The sequence below is a fragment of the Pelodiscus sinensis genome, chromosome 16 (genome assembly GCF_049634645.1).
Source record: "Pelodiscus sinensis isolate JC-2024 chromosome 16, ASM4963464v1, whole genome shotgun sequence".
Lineage (NCBI taxonomy): Eukaryota > Metazoa > Chordata > Testudines > Trionychidae > Pelodiscus > Pelodiscus sinensis.
The window spans coordinates 22,438,691-22,460,289 of record NC_134726.1 but is presented as its reverse complement, the minus strand read 5'-3'; the positions used below and the strand labels follow the sequence as shown (position 1 = coordinate 22,460,289).

General features: G+C 43.4%; 2 protein-coding genes across 10 annotated transcripts in view; one reads left to right on the top strand and one right to left on the bottom strand.

The window, feature by feature from the left end:
- The window catches only part of MOSMO (modulator of smoothened), a 52,554-nt gene extending 40,278 nt beyond the window's left edge, over positions 1-12,276 (bottom strand). Inside the window, exon 1 of one of the 4 annotated variants that reach the window (XM_075899447.1) lies at positions 11,887-12,276. In XM_075899447.1, the coding sequence (XP_075755562.1) occupies positions 11,887-11,992 (106 nt within the window). In that variant the 5' untranslated portion in view covers positions 11,993-12,276. The remainder of the gene's footprint in view (positions 1-11,886) is intronic. The other 3 variants (XM_075899448.1, XM_006123818.4, XM_075899449.1) reach the window with 3 other exon arrangements.
- The window catches only part of PDZD9 (PDZ domain containing 9), a 17,833-nt gene continuing 8,437 nt past the window's right edge, over positions 12,204-21,599 (top strand). For 2 of the 6 annotated variants that reach the window (XR_012896158.1, XM_075899458.1), the window contains exons 1-3: positions 12,577-13,665; positions 14,114-14,170; positions 15,916-16,092. Coding sequence is in view for 5 of the 6 variants with exons in the window: in XM_075899458.1 (XP_075755573.1) it covers positions 13,632-13,665; positions 14,114-14,170; positions 15,916-16,092 (268 nt within the window). In the remaining variant the exon portion in view is untranslated. The other 4 variants (XM_075899459.1, XM_075899461.1, XM_075899460.1 and 1 more) reach the window with 4 other exon arrangements.

The following is a 21,599-nucleotide window of genomic DNA, read 5'->3' as shown; positions in this document are numbered from 1 at the left end:
TTGCCTGTCCAATTCATATGCCTTCTTCTAAAGGCAATTATATTCCTGACTCCTCTGCTTGGCCATCTTACAGATCTCCCACTCTTGGGAAGGAGGCATACAGAATGAGAATGAAAAGAAGTTTCTCAAGAAAATACAGAAATTCCTTCAGTGGTATGTTTGATCTCTAGTACCCCAAGTACATTTGAATTTGGCACTAATTCAGATAAGAGCTTCTAACCTCTATTCCATTTTGTGTTTTCTATTCCATAAATCACTCAGGTCACCATTTCTGAAGTATCAAGACATCATCTGCTGCCAGAAAAGAATATCAGGACTCAATGGACAAATGATCCCACATGTTATGGCAAATCCTATTTAACATCAGACAAGATAAAAGTGGGTCCCCATCGCTGTGCTCCAAGATCAGAAAAGAAAAAGTTGTAAAGAAAACTAGAGCAGTTATGTTGCACCTAAGAAAAAGTAGGTCATGCTTAGAAGTCTGACCTACTGATCTTCTTTACTTTGGCAAAAATACAAATGACGTTTACGTAATACTATTCATATGTGAGCACTGACTGGATAAGGACAGCACAAGCATTTTAAGAGGCCGAAGTCATTAAAAGCATTCTATTTTCCACATTACTGACAGCAGGGCATCCTAGCTGTATGATGCATATTAGGTAAAAGTTTTTCTTTTAATAACTATACATCTCATATTAGTATTAGATTCTAATCCTAACCATATTGTGTCAATAGGAGCTAGATTCTGCTAAAGGGAAAAAGCCATTTATTTAACTGGCAAACAGCACAGGACCAATAGAACCACAAAGTTAAAAGTTAGCAAAATATGTTTTCTACCATGTGAGACATACACATAAAGTAGATCAGAATTCAGTTTATTTTGAGGAGAGTAGGAATTGAAAGAGAAGACAGTTTTCCAGATATTGAAGGTAACTCAATTTTAACTAGGTTGTCACTGAATTAAAATTTTCAAAAACTACCTAATTGACAGGGGCTTTCTGCTTCTGGAAATGTTATTGTTTGTGAGTAAGCAGAATATTGAAGGAAGAAGCAAGGACTAGATACAAATTAAAAAAGCAATTGAAAACAGTTGGGAGAAGAGCATCGATCCTTCATGGAGTTTTCATTACAATTTTGCCCCAAAAAGAAAGGTAAAGCAAGCAAACAATAGCACTTTAAAAATAATGCTGAGGTAACAATTGAAGTAACTGGCTGCCAGATCTGTGCTCAATAACATCCCTATATCTGACCATAATTTTTTTAAATTGCAGGTAATGAGCTAATTGAGTAGTTAAGGGGGGGGGGACGACGACTGCAGAGCTCCAGCAGAGCCGGTCTGGGAGCTAATCCCACTGTGGCTCTGTGTTTGAAATGTATTAAGAGCTGTTAGGCTCTTAGTACATTTTAAAGGCAGAGGTGTAGCGGGGGACCAGGTGCGAGCTGGGAATCAGCTGATTCCCAGCTCGCACCCTGTCCCCACTGCTTTGCCTCTGTTTTTAAAATGTCTAATAAATTATTCTAATAATCCTATGAACGCAAAGACAATCGTTCTTTGAGGATCTAGCTCCAAAACACAAAGACTGGGCACAGGAAAAAAGAGTCAGCACGAGTCCTACAGCCCTAAGCCAGCTGGCCTTGGGGCACCATCTTCATGAAAGGGTAACTGACAGTTTGTATCTAAGAAGCCTGTCAGAGAGACAAAAGGAAAAGACAAGGTTCTAGTCTACTCAGATCAAGGGATGCTTAAGAGTACATGGGTCTATGGTGGTAGGAAACAAACAGCAGCCTGTTGAGTATGGATGTAAAATTTCAATTAATCAGCTAATCAAGTAGTCAATGGAATTTCCATCAACTAATCGATTAGTCGATAAGGGGGACACTCACTATCCCGCTGCACCTCTGCCTTTGAAATGTACATGGCTTCCCCTTGCCACTTGGAATTGCTATTTTAAACTAAGCCCCTACTCTCCTTCCTCAACCCCCGCAGCACAGGGCTTTCAACACCAAGAAACATGGCACAGTAGTCGGAAGTCCCCACATCGCAGCCACGACAACCCAAGGGTGGGGGCGGGAGGTACAGTGTTTGGGACAGCAGCCCGGGGACAGGCGCTGGGAGCAGGGCTCCCAGCCAGGCTTATGTGCCAGCAGTGGACTCTAGGGGTTCCCGCGCCACCAGGCTCCTGAGGCGCCGAAGCACAGTGCCCAACCGCCCCTAGTCTGGCTCACCAGCAGAGACTCATCCCTCCCCAGCGGCTGCACTTACCACAGCTGCCAGAGCACCTCCAAACCTCCTTGGGGAACCACCACACCCAGTGATTCTCAACCTTTTTTTTTTTTTATAAAGTACCCCTTAAAAAAATTATAAGTACTACCAGTACCTAAAGTTTCCAGACACACCACTTTTTTTTTTTCCTACCGTTACAACACTTAATTGTAGCCAGGCAGGTGAAGAAATTTTTGGGTGTAAAAAGTACAAAAATAATGAAACACTGGAAAACCTAAAACAAAAGTTCACTTTCTCCAAATTTCAGTGTGTCGATGTATCCCCCCAGACTTCTCTCGAGTACCCCTAAAGGTCCTCGTACCACTGGTTGAGAAACACTAACTGCACCGACCTGTCTACTCCATCTGTTCCGCTTCCAGCGGGCCCTGGGCTCTCTGGGCAAGGATGGGGCAGTGAGCAGCGCAGGTAGGACCGCGTGGGGGAAAGGTTGGGACAGCAGCTCCCCGCACTGCTGCTTTCCCCACCTCAGCAGGCTGCAGTGGTCCAGAGCGCTGTGTGCGCACAGCACTACCTGCACCTCACTGCGCCCCACACGATGCAGGCAAGCAACCCTGTATCTCCCTGGCTGCTGGGGTTAGAGCTGAGCATGGTGCATGCTGTGGACAGGAAAGGGAGGAGTTAGGGTTGAGGAGAGGGGAGAGAAAGGGCCCAGGCTGGTGGGGGGAGGAGGAAGGGGAGGAACAGGAAGAAGGGGCCCGGGCTGGTGGAGCTCCCCAGTGGCCAGATGGGGAGGGGGAGGGCTGGGATTGCCTACCCCCCACAAGAGGTGGATTGGTAAGCACAGCGAGTAGGGGGCACAGCCCCTTCGCGTGTTTTTAAAAATGACTTTCAAGTGACTATAAAACTCCCATACAGTCTGCCTCGCTTTCAGACAGTGTTTCTCAATCAGAGGTAGGAGTACCCTTAGGTGCTCCTCAGAGAAGTCTGGGGGGGTACACCAACACAACTGAAATTTGGAGAAAACTGAATTTTTGTTTTAAGTTTACAGCGCTTTATTATTTTTGTACTTTTTACACCCAAAAATTTAATCGCCCACCCGGCTACGATTAAATTGTTTTAACAAATGTGTTGCAATAATAGAAAAAATGGTGTGGGTCTGAAAACTGAAGGTACTGTGGGTACTTTTTTTTTTTTTAAAAGGGGTACTTCATTAAAAAACATTGCTTTAGGATACTGCAGTAATAATCATTATAGTAGTAATGCAAAGATGTAATGGAAATAATGAAATTTTGTGCTTGTTTGAATTTTTGGTGTTTGGGCAGATAGGACTCTTAGACTCTCTTGAAGATAAATACCTGTCTCAGCCTAGTTATTTGGCATAGCTAGAGGATATATGAGAGCTCTGATAATCCTTTCCTGTTTGCTCTTTAATGGAGTAGAGATGTTAACGTATAGACTACTACACGATTAACCTGGGCTAATCGGTTAATCTTGTCAATTACATGCACTCCCCCCCCCCACCCTCCGCCCTGCTGCCTCTGGGAGCCGACATGTGCAAGGAGCCTGCTTGATAGCCAGTTCCCCATGAGCTCCAGATCTGCCTGCTCCTCCCCAATCCCCACTCTGCTGCCTCTGATAGAGTGTAAAAGGGGCAGGGGGAGCCAATACATGTGGGGAGCTGGTTTTCAAGCAGGCTCCCCACGCATGCCGGCTCCATGGACCTGCCTGTAGGAGGCAGCATGTGCTTATCAGGTAGTTGAGTAATGGCTCAACTAGTCACTTCCCCCTCCTCTTGCTGCCTCTATCAGAGGGCTCAAGCTAGGAGATGGGGGAGTGTGGAAGAGCGAGGAGGCAGGCGGGACACAGAGTGATGCGATAATGTCACTCTTATCCCACAAGAAAAGGGTTTTTTTAATATGCAGAGAGATGATATGTAACAGAATTTAACTATAGTAGATGTGCTTAGACTGGGAACTTCACTGAAACCTTTTACAGGCTATTACTTGTAAGTGTGATACAAACACAGAGTGCAGAAGATGGAAGCGTGCTTTATTCCTTTACCACATTAAATTCATTCTCTTTAACACCCTTCAAAAGCAAGCACTTTTATCTACTGTAACAATCATCTAATCACAGTTTGGCTTTTCATCAGTTTTCATAACACTATGTACGGGACATGTTCAGTCTTTAGAAAAGACTAGGAGTGAGGGGGAGAGCTGATAATCTTCAAATATACTGAATATTTGAGAGAGTTTGTCCATCTGTTCAAGAACTCCTCCTAAATGGTAAGGATCACCAAACTTAGTATGCAGCTTCCTCTTATCATAACTTAAAGCAAGGTAAGGGTTTGGTTATGCCAGGAAAATTGGATGTACCTGGAATAGGATTGCTTCTCATAATACCATACAGAAGAAGAGACAGAATCACCAGGCAGATGAAAGCGGCTGGCTAGGGGGTACCCTCTCCCACATCTAGGACTGCCCAAGCTGCAAGCCTCCTACACTCTAGGCAGCATTGGGGGGCAGGGGGAAACTGAACCCCCCCCCCTCCATTTGTATGGGAACACTGGTGGCTATTCCCCTTTGTCAGGGAGCAAGTGGAAAGTGTACAGTTTGCTGCATTCCTCACTCTAGCTGGAGAGCACGGTGGGGCAGGCCAATCTGGACCTGACCTAAAAGGAAGAGATGGACACCTCTCCTGGCCATGCTCACTGGAGCTACAGTGGCCATGGAGAGGTGCTTCTCACCTGGCCCCAACATGCTATGGTGAGGGAGAGGTAGTAATCCTCTCTTTGGGGTAGCCGGCATACTGAACCCCTCATCCCCAGCCACACCCTAGAGTAATGATTTAAATGAAGAAAAACAATTATTTGAGTTAATTCTTCTTCTATCTAGTATGTTATACAGAGGACAGTGATCAACTGTTCTGTGTCCACTGACAGTAGCACAAGTAGTAACTAGCTTAATTTGCACAAGAGAGATTTAGATTCATTAACTATAAGGATAGTTAAGTACTGGAATAACTTCCAAGAGGGGCTGTGGCATCCCCATCATTATAGATTTTTAGGAATATGCTAGACAAACATTTGTCAGGGATAGTCTAGAGATATACTTGACCCTGCATGAGCTCCTGTTCTCCCCATTATTTTCTCCATTCCTCCTTGTGTATTCACCACCTCTCCTCCATGCAAGCATGTCATTTAGAGGACAGACAACTTCTCACATTATAATCCCCACAAGATATGGCCTAAAATAAATATTTATTACAAATTATCTTTAAGTTATTCTTTGTCCATGGTTTCCAATCATATCCGATATGCCCTATTAGAATATCAGTTCTTTAAGGCAGAGTCAGTATATGTTTTCTACCATGCCAAGTACATTGTGGACACAAACATACCACCACCACTTTGGAGTCTGGTCTTGGATAGTGCAAAATCCACAAATGCAAGAAGGAAGAGAATATAATAGCTGTGCTAAGCACACAGCACAGTAATTGCTCTTAAACCAGTTTCCCCTGAATGGCAAAGTTCTATATTATTGTAATGCATGAAACAAAACTTCATAGAAAGTGCTTTGCAAAATTTGTCTCATAGGGGCCTTAGGGTGCGTCTACACAGCAGGGCTTTACTCGAAATTAAGCTATGCAAATTGAGCTTCATCAATTGCGTAGCTTATTTCGAAATAATTTATTTCAAAATTGGGAGTGTCTACACAGCACTTTTTCTGAAATACAGCACTCTTCCTCCGACTCCCCTTACTCCTCGTACAATGAGGGTTACAGGAGTTGGAGGAAGAAGTCCTCCAGCTTGACAGTATTTTGACATTACGTCAAAGTAACTGGCAGCTGTGTGGACATGGACTAAGTTATTTCAAAATAATGTGGCTGTGTAGGCATACTTAACTATCAATAGCTTATTCACTAGGGTAAGTATCATGATGTAGATTCACAACTTATTGTCATTACTACCACTAAATATATTTTATTTAGATGAAAAATAAATATCATGGTGACTTATGCAAACAATTACATATCATAGATCCAAGGTAAAATTTAATATACTATTCAACAATAATGCCACACAATGTAGTCCTACATTAAAACATGCATCACATCCACTTACATTTATATGCTTGTTAGTCTGTTTTAGCCAAAACAATAAAACTGTTAAGTCTTTAATGTGCCACTGAACTTGTTTTTACATTAATGTTTGTTTTAGAAGTAGAGATGTAAGCAACAACTTGAGTAGTCGACTACCCGATAAGCTTAGGTTTATTGAGTAGTGGAGTCACTACTTGACTACTTGCTACTCTCCACCCTCTCCTCACCTTGCTGCCTGTGTCAGAAGCAGCAAGGGGGGAGAAGCAGGCACCAGTGATGGGGGGGGGGAAAAGAGGTGCCAGCTTAAAATCCGGTTCCCCCCAGCACTGTCTCCATGTTGTGGGGGGCAGAGTTGCAGAGGTCCTGGAGCCAGCATGAGCCTAGACTTAGTCCCAGCTCGCACCACTCCTGGGAACTAACCCCACCGCAGCGCTGCATTTTAAATGTACATTTAAACTACAGAGCCACAGTGGGAGTTGCGAGCACCCCACCCCTTATCGACTACAGAAGTAGTCAATGGAAATTCCATCAATTACTCGATTAACTAATTAACTGTTACTTAACATTGCTAATTAGAAGTGATTCTTCAAAATGAAGCAGTTTTAAATTTTGACATCCCCATTAAATTAGTGATCAGTATAAGTCAATTATATTCTGCTCTATATACTGGAACCAAACAATTCTGCTAAAGTTTTTTGGCCTAAAGCTGACATTAACATTTCAAAACAACCACCAGTCCTGTGGCATCTTAGAGTATGGTTGCTAGATATCAATTAATTGAATAATCATGAACCCGCATCAAAATTTAGTGATTACACAATTATTTGATAGTCCCTGGGGAAGGAGCCTGCAGCCAGTGTGCTCCTGGCCCCACTCCCAGGAAGTCCCTGCCACCTTGCACTGCGGCAAGGTGGGAGTGGGCAGCCTCTGTCCACACGGAGTACTGGCTCCCCACTCCCCCCGTTGCTGTCTGATATAGAGGCAGCATGGGGTGTGTGGGGAAAATGCATGTAGTCGATAGGATTAACTGATGATCAGATATGCCGGACTATCAGAAGGGGGTGCTATGAGGAGTCTGGAGTGGGGTGGGAGGGGATGCCACCCTAGACCCCTCATAGCCCCCCCTTACGATAGTCCGGCTCTGCCCCAGGCGTCCCTGATTCAGCCGCTGCTGGTCAGTTTCAGCAGCAGCTGAATCGGGGATGCCTGCAATAGAGCAGCTGGGGTGCTGCTGGGTTGGTCCTGCAGCGCCGAGGGGCGGTGCTACGGAACCAACCTGGCAGCACTCCAGCTGCTCTGCCTCAGGTGTCCCCAAGAGCAGCTGGGGTGCTGCCGGATTGGTGCCGTAGCACCACCCCTCTGCGCTGCAGGACCAACCCGGCAGCACCCCAGCTGCTCTATTGCAGGCATCCCCGATTCAGCTGCTGCTGAAACTGACTAGCAGCGGCTGAATCAGGGACGCCTGGGGCAGAGCCGGACTATCGTAAGGGGGGGCTATGAGGGGTCTAGGGTGGCATCCCCTCCCACCCCACTCCAGACTCCTCATAGCACCCCCTTCTGATAGTCCGGCATATCTGATCATCCGGCACCTCCTGGGTCCTAAAGGTGCCGGATTATCGGAAGTTTACTGTACATAGCAATTTAAAAGTCATTTTTCAGCTCACCAATGCATCTCATTCCAATTTCTTTACCTACAGGAATGTCTCGAAATACTGAAACTAAGGCTATGTCTACAGTGCGGAGTTTTTCTGGGATCCTGGCAGTATCCTGGAAAAACTCCACCACATCCAGGGAACGCGTCTGTTCTTCTGACATTTTCTGTGCTCTTTCGGAAGCCCTGTAAACCTCATTTCCTGAGGAAGAAGGGCTCTTCTGAAAGAGAAGGTTTTTCTGAAATTTGGCCCAGTGTAGATGGGCCAAATTTCGGAAAAGCCTCTTCCAATAAATAAATAAATAAATAAATAAATAAATAAATAAATAAATAAATGTACCTAAATTGTGGAGTGCAATTTGCGTACCTTTTTCTGAAAAAGAAGTGTAGTGTAGACATAACCTAAGAGAAAAAGTGTCAGCTTCACTGATCCTACCATACACCAAAAATGAACATATGGAATAAAAACTACTTGCTTAAGAAATCTTTTAAATTTATTACAGATAGTGTACTGATATAGATTCAAACCCTGCTGTTAAGATCAACAGGAGTTTAGTCAGTGTCTTAATCTGGAGCAGGTTCCAGCATCCATTTCTAGCTTAAGATACCGGTGTGTTAAGATAAAGCAGCCACAGTAATATTACTGATATATTGCTAATTTCCAGATTTGGTCCAGCAGTGTTTTACACACACCAAGAATCACTTTATACTGGGAGTTCTTTGAGATACAAACCCATCTTTTTACTTTTGTTTGTTACACATGTATTTTAAAACACATGAACTTCCTTAAAGAAGACTGCCTAAAGCTACACTGTGATTCTGATAAATCTATGAAAGCAAAGAACAACCCTGTTGAGGATCTAGCTCCAAAATACAAAGAATGGGCACACGGAGGGTGTCAGTACTAATTCTACGGACCTAGGCCAGTTTGCCTTGGGGCACCATCTCTACGAAGGGGTAACAGATAGTTATCACTGATAGGGATAACAGAAGCCTGCCAGAGAGAAAAGAAAAAGATAGGGCTCTGGTCTACTCAGATCAAGGGATGCTTAAGAGTACATTGGTCCATGGTGGTAGGAAACAAACAGCAGCCTGTTGAGTAGGGATGTAAAATTTTGATTAATCTGGTAGTTGAGTAGTCAATGGAATTTCCATCGACTACCATATTAGTCAATAAGGGGGGTGCTCGCTATCCCACTGTTCCTCTGCCTTTGAAATAGCGACGAGGAGTCCTGTGGCACCTTATAGACTAACTGAAGTGTAGGAGCATAAGCTTTCGTGGGCAAAGACCCACTTTGCCCACGAAAGCTTATGCTCCTACACTTCAGTTAGTCTATAAGGTGCCACAGGACTCCTCGTCGCTTTTACAGATTCAGACTAACACGGCTACCCCTCTGATACTTGTCTTTGAAATGTACACAAGCCACGGGTGGCTCGTGTACATTTCAAAGGAAGAGGTGCAGCAGTGAAACCGTGCAAGCTGCCTGCCCCCCATGAGAGGCAGGAGCAGGGAGATGTCAGGGGGAACCTGCTGCAAAGCAGCCTGTGTCCGCAGCAGGCCTGGGCTCCCTGCTGTGCCTCTTCCTTTAAAATGTACAAGAGCCACAGGCTCCCCCCCAAGCACTGGCTCCTGCCTCCCTCCCTTCCCCCAGCTGCCTCTGCAGGGGGGGACCGGCACATGTGGAGAGCCAGCTTAAAAGTATCAGCTCCCGTCTATCCCTGTCACCCTCCATGCTGCTGCCCCTCTATCAGAGGCAGCAGCACCAGGTACGCATGTAGTTGACAGGATTAACCAATAAGTCCTGGCTTATTGATTAATTGTGTAGTGGTTTACACATCAACATCCCTATTGCAGACAATACAAAATTATTCAGAATAGTTAGGTCCAAAACAGACTGCAAAGAGTTATAAAGGGATCTCACAAAACTACACAGGGATCTTACAAAACTGCTCCAACCCTCCAGAGTCTGCCATGGACAGCAGCTGCTTTGGGCCATCTGGAGCAACTTCTGTGTGCCCTGGCTGCTCTGACATCCAGAGAAGCCTCTGTCCACAGCAAGCCTGGGTACCCCACACCTTAATCAGTTAACCAGTTCCAGTTAAACAGGATTTTACACCTCCATTAGCCAAGATGATCCGAGATGCAACCTCATGCTCTGTGTCTCTCTAAATCTGTGACTGCTATGACACCAGCCACTGTTAGAAGGCAGAATACTAGGTTTAATGGACCAGTGGTCAGACCCAGTGTAGCCAGTCTTATGTTCTTAACAATTCTATACATTTTCTGTATGGTCAGCCAGGGGATTGAAATGTCAGTGAGAGCTCAGTTTAGACTGCTTTGCTCATTTTCAGGTGTTGGAGTCTAACAAGAATGCATCACTAGGCTCAGTTGGCTGCAAGATCAAAGAAAAAACATTTTATTGTCTTCCTACTCATTTCATCAGGCTGGTCTCTGCCCCCTCAAATAGCTAAGATGAATTGTAAATAAAACTTTACTTATAGACAAAAGCAATTGCAATATTAACAAAAAGACACGAGTCCTCCTTTATAAAGAACAATCTCAAATAATACAAAATATATAGGTTTAAACCAAAAAGTAGATTTTAAAACATCATGCAAAGAATATTTAGAAAAAGAGGGGAGAGGAAATGACATCTAAAGCTCACTTCCAACATTAAAAATGCTAACAGCAGCAGGGACCCAAAAATTAAACCAAATATAAATAAACTCTTGTAAATTCACTGTACAAGGTGACTAAAATCCAGTAAGGAAATAAATAATGGTCCTATTGGTTCCTTTAGCTTGCAAGAGTTTCAATTTAGTTGATTTTGCTTTTCTACACAAGTAGTATTGGGCTTTTCAAAAAGTTTCTATACTTGTGCACAGCTACATAGGAGAAAACAGATGCCCAAAATATTCCATAAGATTCAGTCAGACTGGGTTGACAGATTGCGGCAACCCTTATCCCAGGGTTTTTTCAATGTGAACTTACTGTTATTACTCCAGTCCAATTCAGCTAGGCCAGTATTCTCTGTGACTCCACAAACTGGTCTTGATCCAGTCTGGGCTGGTTAGGCTGAACCTTATGCACTCTCTCATTGTGGCCTACCCAGGATTGATCCCACTTGAGATCTCCTCAAGAGATATTTCAGCAATGATCCAAAAAAAGCTGGCTTCTTGTCCACATCTCTCACCATTTTTAATCCAATATGGCTACACACCGAGATTTCCCACAATATTGATCCAGTTCAGATTGGCCAGGCAGTGCCCTAAAAATCTCTCACCTGCAGATCCTCTTCTCACAGAATTTCTCACCCAATCCAAAAAACTACTCCCATTGATGGAGACCAGCGTTGGCCAGACTCAACTGCCCCATGTTTCTCCAGCCCTTCAGGAACAGATTTCCCCCAGAATATATCCCATTCCAACCAGCTGTTACACTCTCAGCTCAGACTCGACAGTACTCCTCACCCCAAGCACCGCTCACTCTCAAAACTCCCCAAAACTGATCTACGCCAGGGTCCCCAGTACTCAGAACTACCGCCCTCCTTCACCTGGGAACTCCATGCTCATTTAAGTAAGAGACCCCCCCACTCCACCTTGACTGCCCCCTGTGACCTCGTCCCTGTCCCCCGACTTCTTGAACCCAAGGCTCCTGCTGTCAACCGAGGCTGGGCCCGCCTCCCAGCCCCTCACCCATAGTTTCTGTGGGACTGCCCATCCCCAGTGCCCCTGCGCCCCCTCCCGCTGCATGTTCCCAGTTCCAGTCCAAGTAAGGAGCCGATGCAGCTCCCCCAGCCTCCTTCACCTGCTGCTTCCCCCGTCTAGCTCTGACCCACCCGCCACCCCCGCGGCTGCACCCTGACCCCTCGCTGTTGGTCCGCTCCAGGCCCGCTCAGCCCCTCACCCGCGGACTCCCCGGTGTTGATCCAGTCCGGGTTCGCCAGGCTCGCGATGGCGAAGATGTCGGCGGCCAAAAAGAGGCATCCTGAGATGATGGTCAGTTTGTCCATCTCCTCCGGCTCCGGCGGCTCCCGGCTCCGGCCTCCGCCCGGCTCCCACACCGGGCCCGGGCCGGAGGCGCTTCACAGCTGCGGCTCCATGAGACCTCAACTCCCACCCTGTCTCTGGCAGCGGCACCAAGAATGGGAAACCCCCCCCCTCCCACTTCCCCGACAACACCGGAAGTGAACTAGGGCGCAACAAGGTGCTCCGGAAGTGAAACCCACTCTCCTTCACATTTTCCCTAGACGGGACCGGACTTTCACGAGGGGGCGGAGCCTCCACGGAGAGGAGGCGGGGATCCCGTGGGACTCGACAAGCTTTCTCCAGGGAGGAGGGGCGGAGCGCATAGTGCGGTGGGCGGGGTTTTTAAATGGGCGGGGCAAGGGGCGGGGCTTCTCCAAGGGGCGGGCAGGCGTGGGTGGGGGCGAGACATTTCGAATGGGTATTGGGGCGGGGCCTATCTAAGGGGGGCTGTCAGCTCGTAGGGAGCCTGGCCAGGCCTCCTCTCGGCGTAGCACAGGAGGGGAAGGGCTCGGAGCCGGAGTGTCTCCGCGCAGGGGAATGGAGGAGTTTTAGTGTGGGGAAGGGCTTTCTTTTAAGCGGACTTTGCGGGGTGGAGAAGCCCTTAGGCTGTTGGGAGGGATCTTATTTGTGGGGAAAAATCTCCCCGTTTTGAGGGGGGGCTTCTCGTTTTGGGACGGGGAGGCTCCCTCTTGTGTTGGAGGGGACAAGTTCATCCTTCTGCAGTGGGGAGTTTGCTGCCCAGATGCAGGCAATCCACCCCATAATCCTTTTTGCTTGGCTGTGGAGTTTGGTACCCAATAGTCAAAGAATCGGAGGCACCTTAAATATGTAAATACCGAGGCACTGTTGCTTGGTTTGCTCCACTGTTCATTAAAAGGACTATGTAACTGAAGGCAGTGTGTCTGCTGGGGAGGATTGAGCTCTTATTTACTACAGACTTACTCATATGTGAGAGGAAATCTATATGTCTGTCTACCTATACAGTCTCCATTATTGTAGCATGTGAGCACTTCACAACATGCATCTGACAAAGTGCTTTTTTACCCATGTAAGCTTATGCCCAAGTAAATCAATTAGTCTTTAAGGTGCCACAGGACTCCTCAATAGTTTTGCGGATACGGAGTGACACGGCCACCCCTCTAATAATATGTGAGGATTCAACAATGTGGTACAGAAGTGACACTTCACCGGGCTCATATGTGCATTAGAGCTTAGGCAGGATTGGAGCTTTAGAAAGAGAATTTGAATTGCAGCCATTGGCAAAATTGCTGTGCTAGACTGAAATAATCCAGCCAATATAGCAATCAGTAGGAAATACCTATCCAAACCTAAAACCTCCACTGCATCTGTCACTAATCTAGGGAATATTGAAAGCTTGAATCCTGGCCAGTGTGTATGTGTGTCTACAGCATTATGAAACTTTTATGTTCTTCCATAGTTGAAGACTGTAGAAGTCTCAGAACCTGGCAGTTCTAGGATTCTAAACAGTTACTGGGTGTTTGAAAGATCTGTCAAGCCTGCTGCTGTGTTCTTCCCTCCCAGGCCACCATGGAGAGACAGCTGCTTTCAAAGAGACACGCCTGAGGCATTTGTTGATTTGATTTTTTTAATAGTCTGGGATCCATGGAAGGTGCAGAAGCTTCTGATACATCGGCAGGTGAGAATAAAACCAGAATGAGTTTTAATTCCCTTCCATCCTGTTGTCTCCCTTCCTTTTCTCCCATCTTCCCACCACCACCCCTGAACTTCAGGAAAAGCCCAAACTCTGCATTTGAAGGGTCTCCAAGATTTGGAGATACCATGGTATCTATGACCAGATTACTTGTCCACTTCTTAGATCTTTGTCACTCCACTTCTCTTTGGCATCCAGAGACATTTTTTTTTGGAGGAGTGGAGAGCGGAGTAGTTCAATACATATTGAATTCTCATGACAACTGGAGTGGGATACACAGCAGTTGGCCAGAGGAGAGAATGTTGCTTCAGGAGAAGAGAGCTGGATAGTATGTCATTCAGAAAACCTGCAGAATTTAGTGTAGAGCTTTATGAAAAATGTAGTGGTACTGCAGAGTAAGATTTGTAAAGTTTCCAATTCTCTTTCCCTACAGAACAAAAAAGAAATCCAGACACTTTCCCTGGAGATTATGGAAATGGACCAATATCAGGTGAGTTGAGAATAAAAAGCCTGATCCAAAGCCCACTGAGTCAATGGGGAAGTCCTTTTATTCATTTCAATGGGCTTTGGCTCAGGCACTCTCTTATTTTATGCTTCTCTTTTTCTTGTCAAGCATGAGTAGACAGACATAAGCTAGTTCTAACAAAAGATAGAACTATGTAGCACTTTAAAGACTAACAAGATGGTTTATTAGGTGATGAGCTTTCGTAGGCCAGACCCACTTCCTCAGATCAATATGTGCAAGAAAATCGGCACAGCCATATATACCAAAGTGATACAATTTAAAAAAAATGAATGCATGTGAAATTGACAAATCAAATTTTAGAACAGAGTAGGAGTGAGGGGGGGAGGTTAGTTTCTGTGAGGTAATGACATTAGGAGTGATAATTGGCGAAGCTCTCTTTGTAATGGGTGAGATAATTAGAGTCTTTGTTTAAACCCATACATAAAGTGTCACATTTAAGCTAGTTCTGTTTGAGACATTAAAATCGCAGCATGAACATTGTGGCATGGGTGTCAGCACAGGTTAGCCACTAGAGCTCGGAAGTAGTACTGGTAGACTCCTACTTGGACAGCTAGCTTGTGCCTCAACATCCGCATTAATTTTAGACAGACTCGCACTATCTCTGCTCTGAGATAGTGAGCAGAGATAGTGCAAGTCTGTCTATCCAGGCTGGGAAACACTTTCCCAGCTGAGGAGTAGACATACTGTTCAGACCTAATCACAAATGCTTTCAAGTCAATGAATAGACTCCTATGGACTTCATTGGATTTTAAATTATGCCTTTAATGATCTCTCTGTGCTTTGTCTGCCATCATCTGTAAAATGGTACTTTTGTAAAGTGCTTTGAAATCAGTGGAGAGAAAGTGCTGTGTAAGTTTAAAAGAACAGTAGTATTTCTGCTACCCTGCCATAGCAGTCCAAAGTTTACATCTTCTTAAAACAGAGCATGAAATGTTTTTTAAAAAATGCTTTTTCTCCAATCTCATCATTTCCCAAGCTTTTCGTCCAGAGGCAAGCTGAGGGTTGCAGAATTCATTTTATGATGGTCATTATATTTGCTGGTGGGGTTGAGTTGGAATGAGTTGTCCTTTATTGTGTATACTGTTTATATTACACATTTTAATGGATAGAGAATGTAGAGTAAAGAAACACATTTGTCAAGCACCAGTTTCTTCCTTCCTTCAAGCACTAGAGTGTAAAATCCATCTGCTAGAAATTTGGATATGAATCTTATCCAGAAATATTGACACAGGATTTGTTTCAATATGAATTTCCAACTTTCTTGAAAGCTCTAAGAGTTGGTGGCCTAGTTATGCTGTTATTTCTTTACCTTGTTCTCTTCCTTCCCTGAATGTATGCAACCATTTAAAATGAATCTAAAGAATATACAGGGTTAGCAATATTTGTTTGCTTTGCTCAACACAGTATGTGAAATTTTAGAAACAGGCTTTTGAGTATGTTGAGAAAAGCTGTTTTAGAAATATTTATTTTTAGATCATTTATGGAATACACAACTTGTACATAATTGTGTTTTCAGGCAGCCCATCTTTATTCAGAAAAATACTTGACCAAATGTTGAACTTTAAGCATGTGGGACTTAAATTGCTTTGCTGATTAGTAATGGATTTGAGTACCTGCTTGTTTTGCTGATTTAGTGCTTGTGATCGTGAAGTAAGAAAATCACGGTGTCATATTTTCAAGTATTAAAGTGTCCCTCTCATTTTCCAAAGGGCAGTTTCCAGCACTGGAAAAGATCTCTGAACATACTTTGAGTGCTACGTTAAAGACCAATATTAAGATGGGAGAACAAGGATTAGGTCTTATAGTAATTCAGAACGGGCCGTATCTCCAAATAACAAGTCTTGTTCAGAAAGGCTCTGCAGCTAAGAATGGAAGACTCAAACCAGGTATAATAATACAACCATAATCTTCAGAATTTCTTCAGTGTGTTCCATTCCAGAGTTTATACTTTGTTGACCTGCTTTTAACCTTATTTATGCTGATGTAAATCAGGACTAACATTCTTTCAGTGGAATTACAGAAGCATAGAACTAGCTCAATGTCACAGATAAAGGATACTAACAAAGGAAGCCAGTTTTAAATTAAAATACCTATTGTCTTAATTTGATTAAAATTGGCTGAAATGTGTGACTATTTTCTAATTAGATCAAGAAGAAAGATTATCTAAATCGCACACATGTTTATATATATATATAGTACAAGAAGATTTACCTGGCATTACTCATGTCCTTAACTCAATTAATTTTAGTTTTTCTTCATTTAAATTACTGCTCTGGGGTAGAATGTTTATTATGCAGGCTTCCCCAGGGAGAGAGGACTACCCCAGCCCTCTCTTACCACAGCAGATTGGGGCCAGGTGAAAAGTGCCTTTCCATGGCCACTGCAGCTCCAGAAGGCACAGCCAGGGAAGCGATGCATGTCCCCTGGCAGGGGGAAAGACACAGACATGTGACAAACTCAAATATATTGTAGATAAACAAGTTTTACTGAAAAAATAATGTAAAGCAGTCTGAAAGGATTAGAGAACAAAAACGAATCGCTCTCAGCCCAACTCAGGTTGTTATAAAAATTAACAAGAGAAAGGACATGTATTAGTACCTGTTTCCCCAACGCTAGATTATCCATACCTTCTATAGTGAACAAAATTGAAGGTTTCTGCATAGTCACGTTTTTCTCTCTCATACCCTTTTCCACCCTGATGTCTTGAGAATAGTAAGAGATCCAGAGTTCAGCAAATGAGCAAACACCAGTAATCCTCAACTACCACTACTGCAGCTAAACTTGGCAGCCTCTAGTTCTCCTGGTCCTTATGCCTTGTGAACTTCTTTTTATGTTTTATTTCTATTATTCCTGATTTTTGGACCCCTGTAACTGACGTTCATGAAGAGAGGCGCTTTGAAATGGGGATTTAAAAAAATAAAAAAGTGTAGACCCTCTTCTATTATAATGAACTTTTGCTTGTGCACAGGGATAAGAAAATGACAATTTGCTAAAAAAGGATTCTATTGTAGATAAAATTTCTCCTTTCCTGAGAGTCGATGTGCTTTCACTGCTGACAGCTTTTCACAACTCTTCTTCATGTTGTCAAAAGTCTTGACATAAGACTCCCAAAACAATAAATTCATGTCCACATAAAATTAAGATTGTCATCATAGGCTGCTTCTGGGAACAAATTTAATAGATCTTTGGTCATCTGAGTAATAGTTGGATTATAGTGAACATTTCTAACTAAAGTGAAAATATGTTAGGGCAATTTGATTAAAGAACAATGAGGGTACTATTTGATCAGAGTATCAAATTCATGCAGCCATTTTAAATTCTGGTCTGTGTACAGAAGATACACATTTAGGAATTCCTCTCCAGCCAGCAAGTCTCCTACTAACAGCAGCAGCAGTTTTGCAGAAAATCAAAGGTGGAATATCACCTTAATTATAATGTAGTAACTAAACTTATAATAGGTTTATTCACATAAATTAGAAACTTAAAGAGCGATGTGTTTAAATACTTTTAAATTTACATCTCAAGTAGTTTTACAATTTTATATAGAAGTACAGGCTGTCCTCGCTCCAAGGTACGTTCCAAAAATCTTGGACTTATAGCGAAACTTAAAGCAAGGAATCTTTTTCCCATGGCTGACGTCCATTTGTGCAAATTGAGTTGGGTTTTTTTGCATGACTTAAGAGCAGGGAACAGGAGGACTTATAATGCATTGGTTCCTACAAGCGTCAGCGACTTTAATGCGGAACAGATATATACTGGGGCAACTTATAGCATGTACGCGCTTTACTGGAAGGAACAATTCCAGGTTGGCACAAGGTTAAGCTATGTGTAGGTCATTTCAATCTTTGTAGAGTTCTCTGATTCAGAAAAGTGCTGTGTAATTCCATATTATCTGACAGAGCTAGATAGATTTTGAAGGTAGTGCAGTTACCCAGAAACGTAATAGCTCAAATCAAAAGTCTGTCTAGTCAAATTATACCTAAAAATAAGGGATGTGCTCCTCCCCACATTATCTTAGGAACTATTTATGCAAGTGGAGGGAGGAATATATCTTACAGAGGTAAACTAACATACCAAGCAGAAGAGAGAAGGATGCAGTTCTGTTTATTGATGGAAATTGAAACAACACAAATGAAGTTCTATCCACCCTTTTTAAGAAAAAGACATCTCATTTTTAATTTGAGTTCAAGATGGATGACTGGTTTTAAACCATAGAAAGTTTCCTGAGCGTGCAAATAGATCGGATGCAGACTTTGCCATATTAACTTTTTTGTATTTGGGAGATAAGGGATGACTAATTTTCTTTATAAAAGTGTAGCAGATAATCTAATTTGTACAAAAGACATATACAAGCCATTGAGTTTCTTATGAAACCTGTTTTGCCTCATAGGATGTAGTACTACTCACTTTCAACTTCTTAATGCAACAATGTGGAAATGGATAAGCTATAAAAGCATTTACAATAATGGCTTGTAAACAACAGAAGCAAACATCTCATTTCATATCCCATTTCTAATTTGAACATTTTAAAGACTAAGGCATCCTAGGTCCTTTTTTTTTCTAATTATGATGGTTTAGCCAATCTGAACATTTTAAGAAAGTTTCTAGGAGAATTTGAGTTTTACAGTGGATTTCACAATCTAAAATAGCAAAAAGTTTGTTCAGTTTTGTGTTCTCCTGTCCTAGTGAGGACAGTAGATACATATATTGTAGAATCTTCCAAGATTAAAATTATTCTAATATAAGTTATTACATGAGTAGCCATAACTTTGGACTTGAAGACAATTTAAGGGCCCTGATTCTTTACAAAATAGTGTAACATACTGTTTAGAAAGTGTTTTTCTACAGACACTTTGAAACAGAACTTAGTTTTTAAGCACAATATAATTTATGTTCCTATTCAGTAGGTCATTTATTACTACTATAATTTCAAGCTGGAACCAAAAAAAAAAGGTGTAAATACTGGTTATAACTCAAAAGCAGTTGTATGTGAATTACAAGACTGTTCTAGGTGTTGCATATGAGCTCAGTGAAACATTCTTCTGCTAAGAGAGGGAATATACAGAAACTGTCTTCTTTCAACATTAAAAATTTTCAGGTCAGGCAATATTTGGTATCAGTCTAAAACAAGTTAATATTTTGAGCAGTTTTAATACATTTCTTTCCTACAGTCGCATATGCACCTTTTCATTAAAAAGCCTTAAGGATGTGCAAATTGACTGGCAGTTCTGCATCTTTGTTAAAGTAGATAATTTGTAAGGGTATGTCTACACTACCCTCCTATTTTGAAATAGGAGGGTAGTGTAGGCATACCACAATTGCAAAAGAAGCCTGGGATTTGAATTTCCCGGGCTTCATTTGCATAAGCGGGGCGCCGCCATTTTTAAATCCCCGCTCGTTCGAACCCCGTGCCGCGCGGCTATACGCGGCACGAACTAGGTAGTTCAAACTAGGCTTCCTAGTTCGAACTACCGTTACTCCTCATTCCACGAGGAGTAACGGTAGTTTGAACTAGGAAGCCTAGTTCGAGCTACCTAGTTCGTGCCGCGTGTAGCCGCGCGGCACGGGGTTCGAACGAGGTGGGATATAAAAATGGCGGCGCCCCGCTTATGCAAATGAAGCCTGGGAAATTCAAATCCTGGGCTTCATTTGCAATTGTGGTATGCCTACATTACCCCGCTAGTTCGAACTAGCAGGGTAGTGTAGACATACCCAAAGAGATTGTCGGTGTGAGGATATTATATTGACTTTGTGCTAAGTGCAGCAAATCAAACATGCTGATCTAAAGTGCCTTCATCCTGCTTTGTTGTGCCTATTAAAATACTTGTTAAACATTATGCCAACATTGCTCAGTGCTTGTTCGACTTAACTATGCAGCATTCTGGGCAGATATCCCATGGAGCAATATTCTTGCTGCTCAATGCCAGCTGAAACCCACATGAATTTTGGGAACTAGGGTCAAATTAAGGCTTCTGTGATGGCTAGGGGGAGTGCTGGCCAACACTTGGAGTATGTCTAGACTACATGGATCTGTCGACGGAGCCATGTAAACTAGTTTACCTTGCATAGGCAAAGAAGTGAGGATTTAAATAATCCCCGCCTCGTTAAAATAAACATGGCCACCACACTGTGCCGATGATCAGCTGATCCAGCCAGGAGTGGTCTGTGGCGGGCTGCGGCAGCTGGCGTCCCAGGCGGAATGTGTGATCAGCGCTCCCGCCTGCATGGCTGTCAATGGAGTGATGTCGTCATCAGGTATCCCATGACATCATCATTGGGTGCCCCGTTGAAGGCGGTGCCCTAGGCGATGGTTGAGTCGGCCTATAGTCATGGGCCGCCCCTGGATCCAGCACAGCGCGGCAGTCTTGATGTGGATCTGTCAGCTGGGGAAGCCTTTGCCGACCGATCCTGTAAACCTTGTTTCATGAGGCATAAGGGATTGGTCGAGAAAGGCTTCCCCAGCCAACAGATCCGCATCTAGACTTCCGTGCTGTGCCAGGTTAGCTAATCATTAGCACAGCGCAGCAGCCATGTTTATTTTAATGAAGCGGGAATTATTTAAATCCCCACTTCTTTGCCTATGCCGGGTAAACTAGTTTACATGGCTCCATCGACAGAGCCATGTAGTCTAGAAATGGCCTTGGTGACTAAAGGGTTAAATTCAGATAGCTTCAGTGAGTGTTGGTAGAAAGCCAATGGAAAAGACTGTTGAAATTTGAATTGTATATCGATACCTTGCCTGCTTTCTTTGTGTGTGAGCAAGATGCAGTAATCAAAATTACCATGCCTACAAGGAATCTTGGGCATGGGAGCAAATTGGGCCTTGAAGCATGGATCATGAGTAGAGGGGAATGTATTTTTAGATGTAATTAGGGTATTTTTCTTTGTTTTGGTCAAGTTTCTCTGTGTAAATTCCATGTGCTCTTCCCACCCCGATTCACTGTCCAAGCTGTGCCCAGAGATACTATGTTCTCTGTTTCAGTTTCTCAGTTGCTCTGTAACACCTAGCAACCAAGTATGCTTTATTAAGGATATCTTTTTTGTTGTTGTTTGTTAAAAAATCATCTTTTTTTAAGGTGCTGATTTGATTCTTGTGTCCTGGAAGGTAACAGGCCTGTGGGTGTGTCTGCCTAGCTTGAGAGATCAGCTATCAAGAGTTCCTTTCCTTTCCTTTTTTAAACTCTTGTGGAAGATCTTGGGGAAAAACTGGGATAGGGATGTTAAATATCAGTGAAATGAATAGTCAACCTTAGGGTTGCCAGGTGTCCAGTATCGGCCCGGATAGTCTGGTACTTGTGGCCTCTGTCCAGTAAAAAACAAAACAAAATACCAGACATGTAAAATGTCGGGTATTTTCTGTTTTTCTCAGACGGACGGCTGCTAGGGACATTCT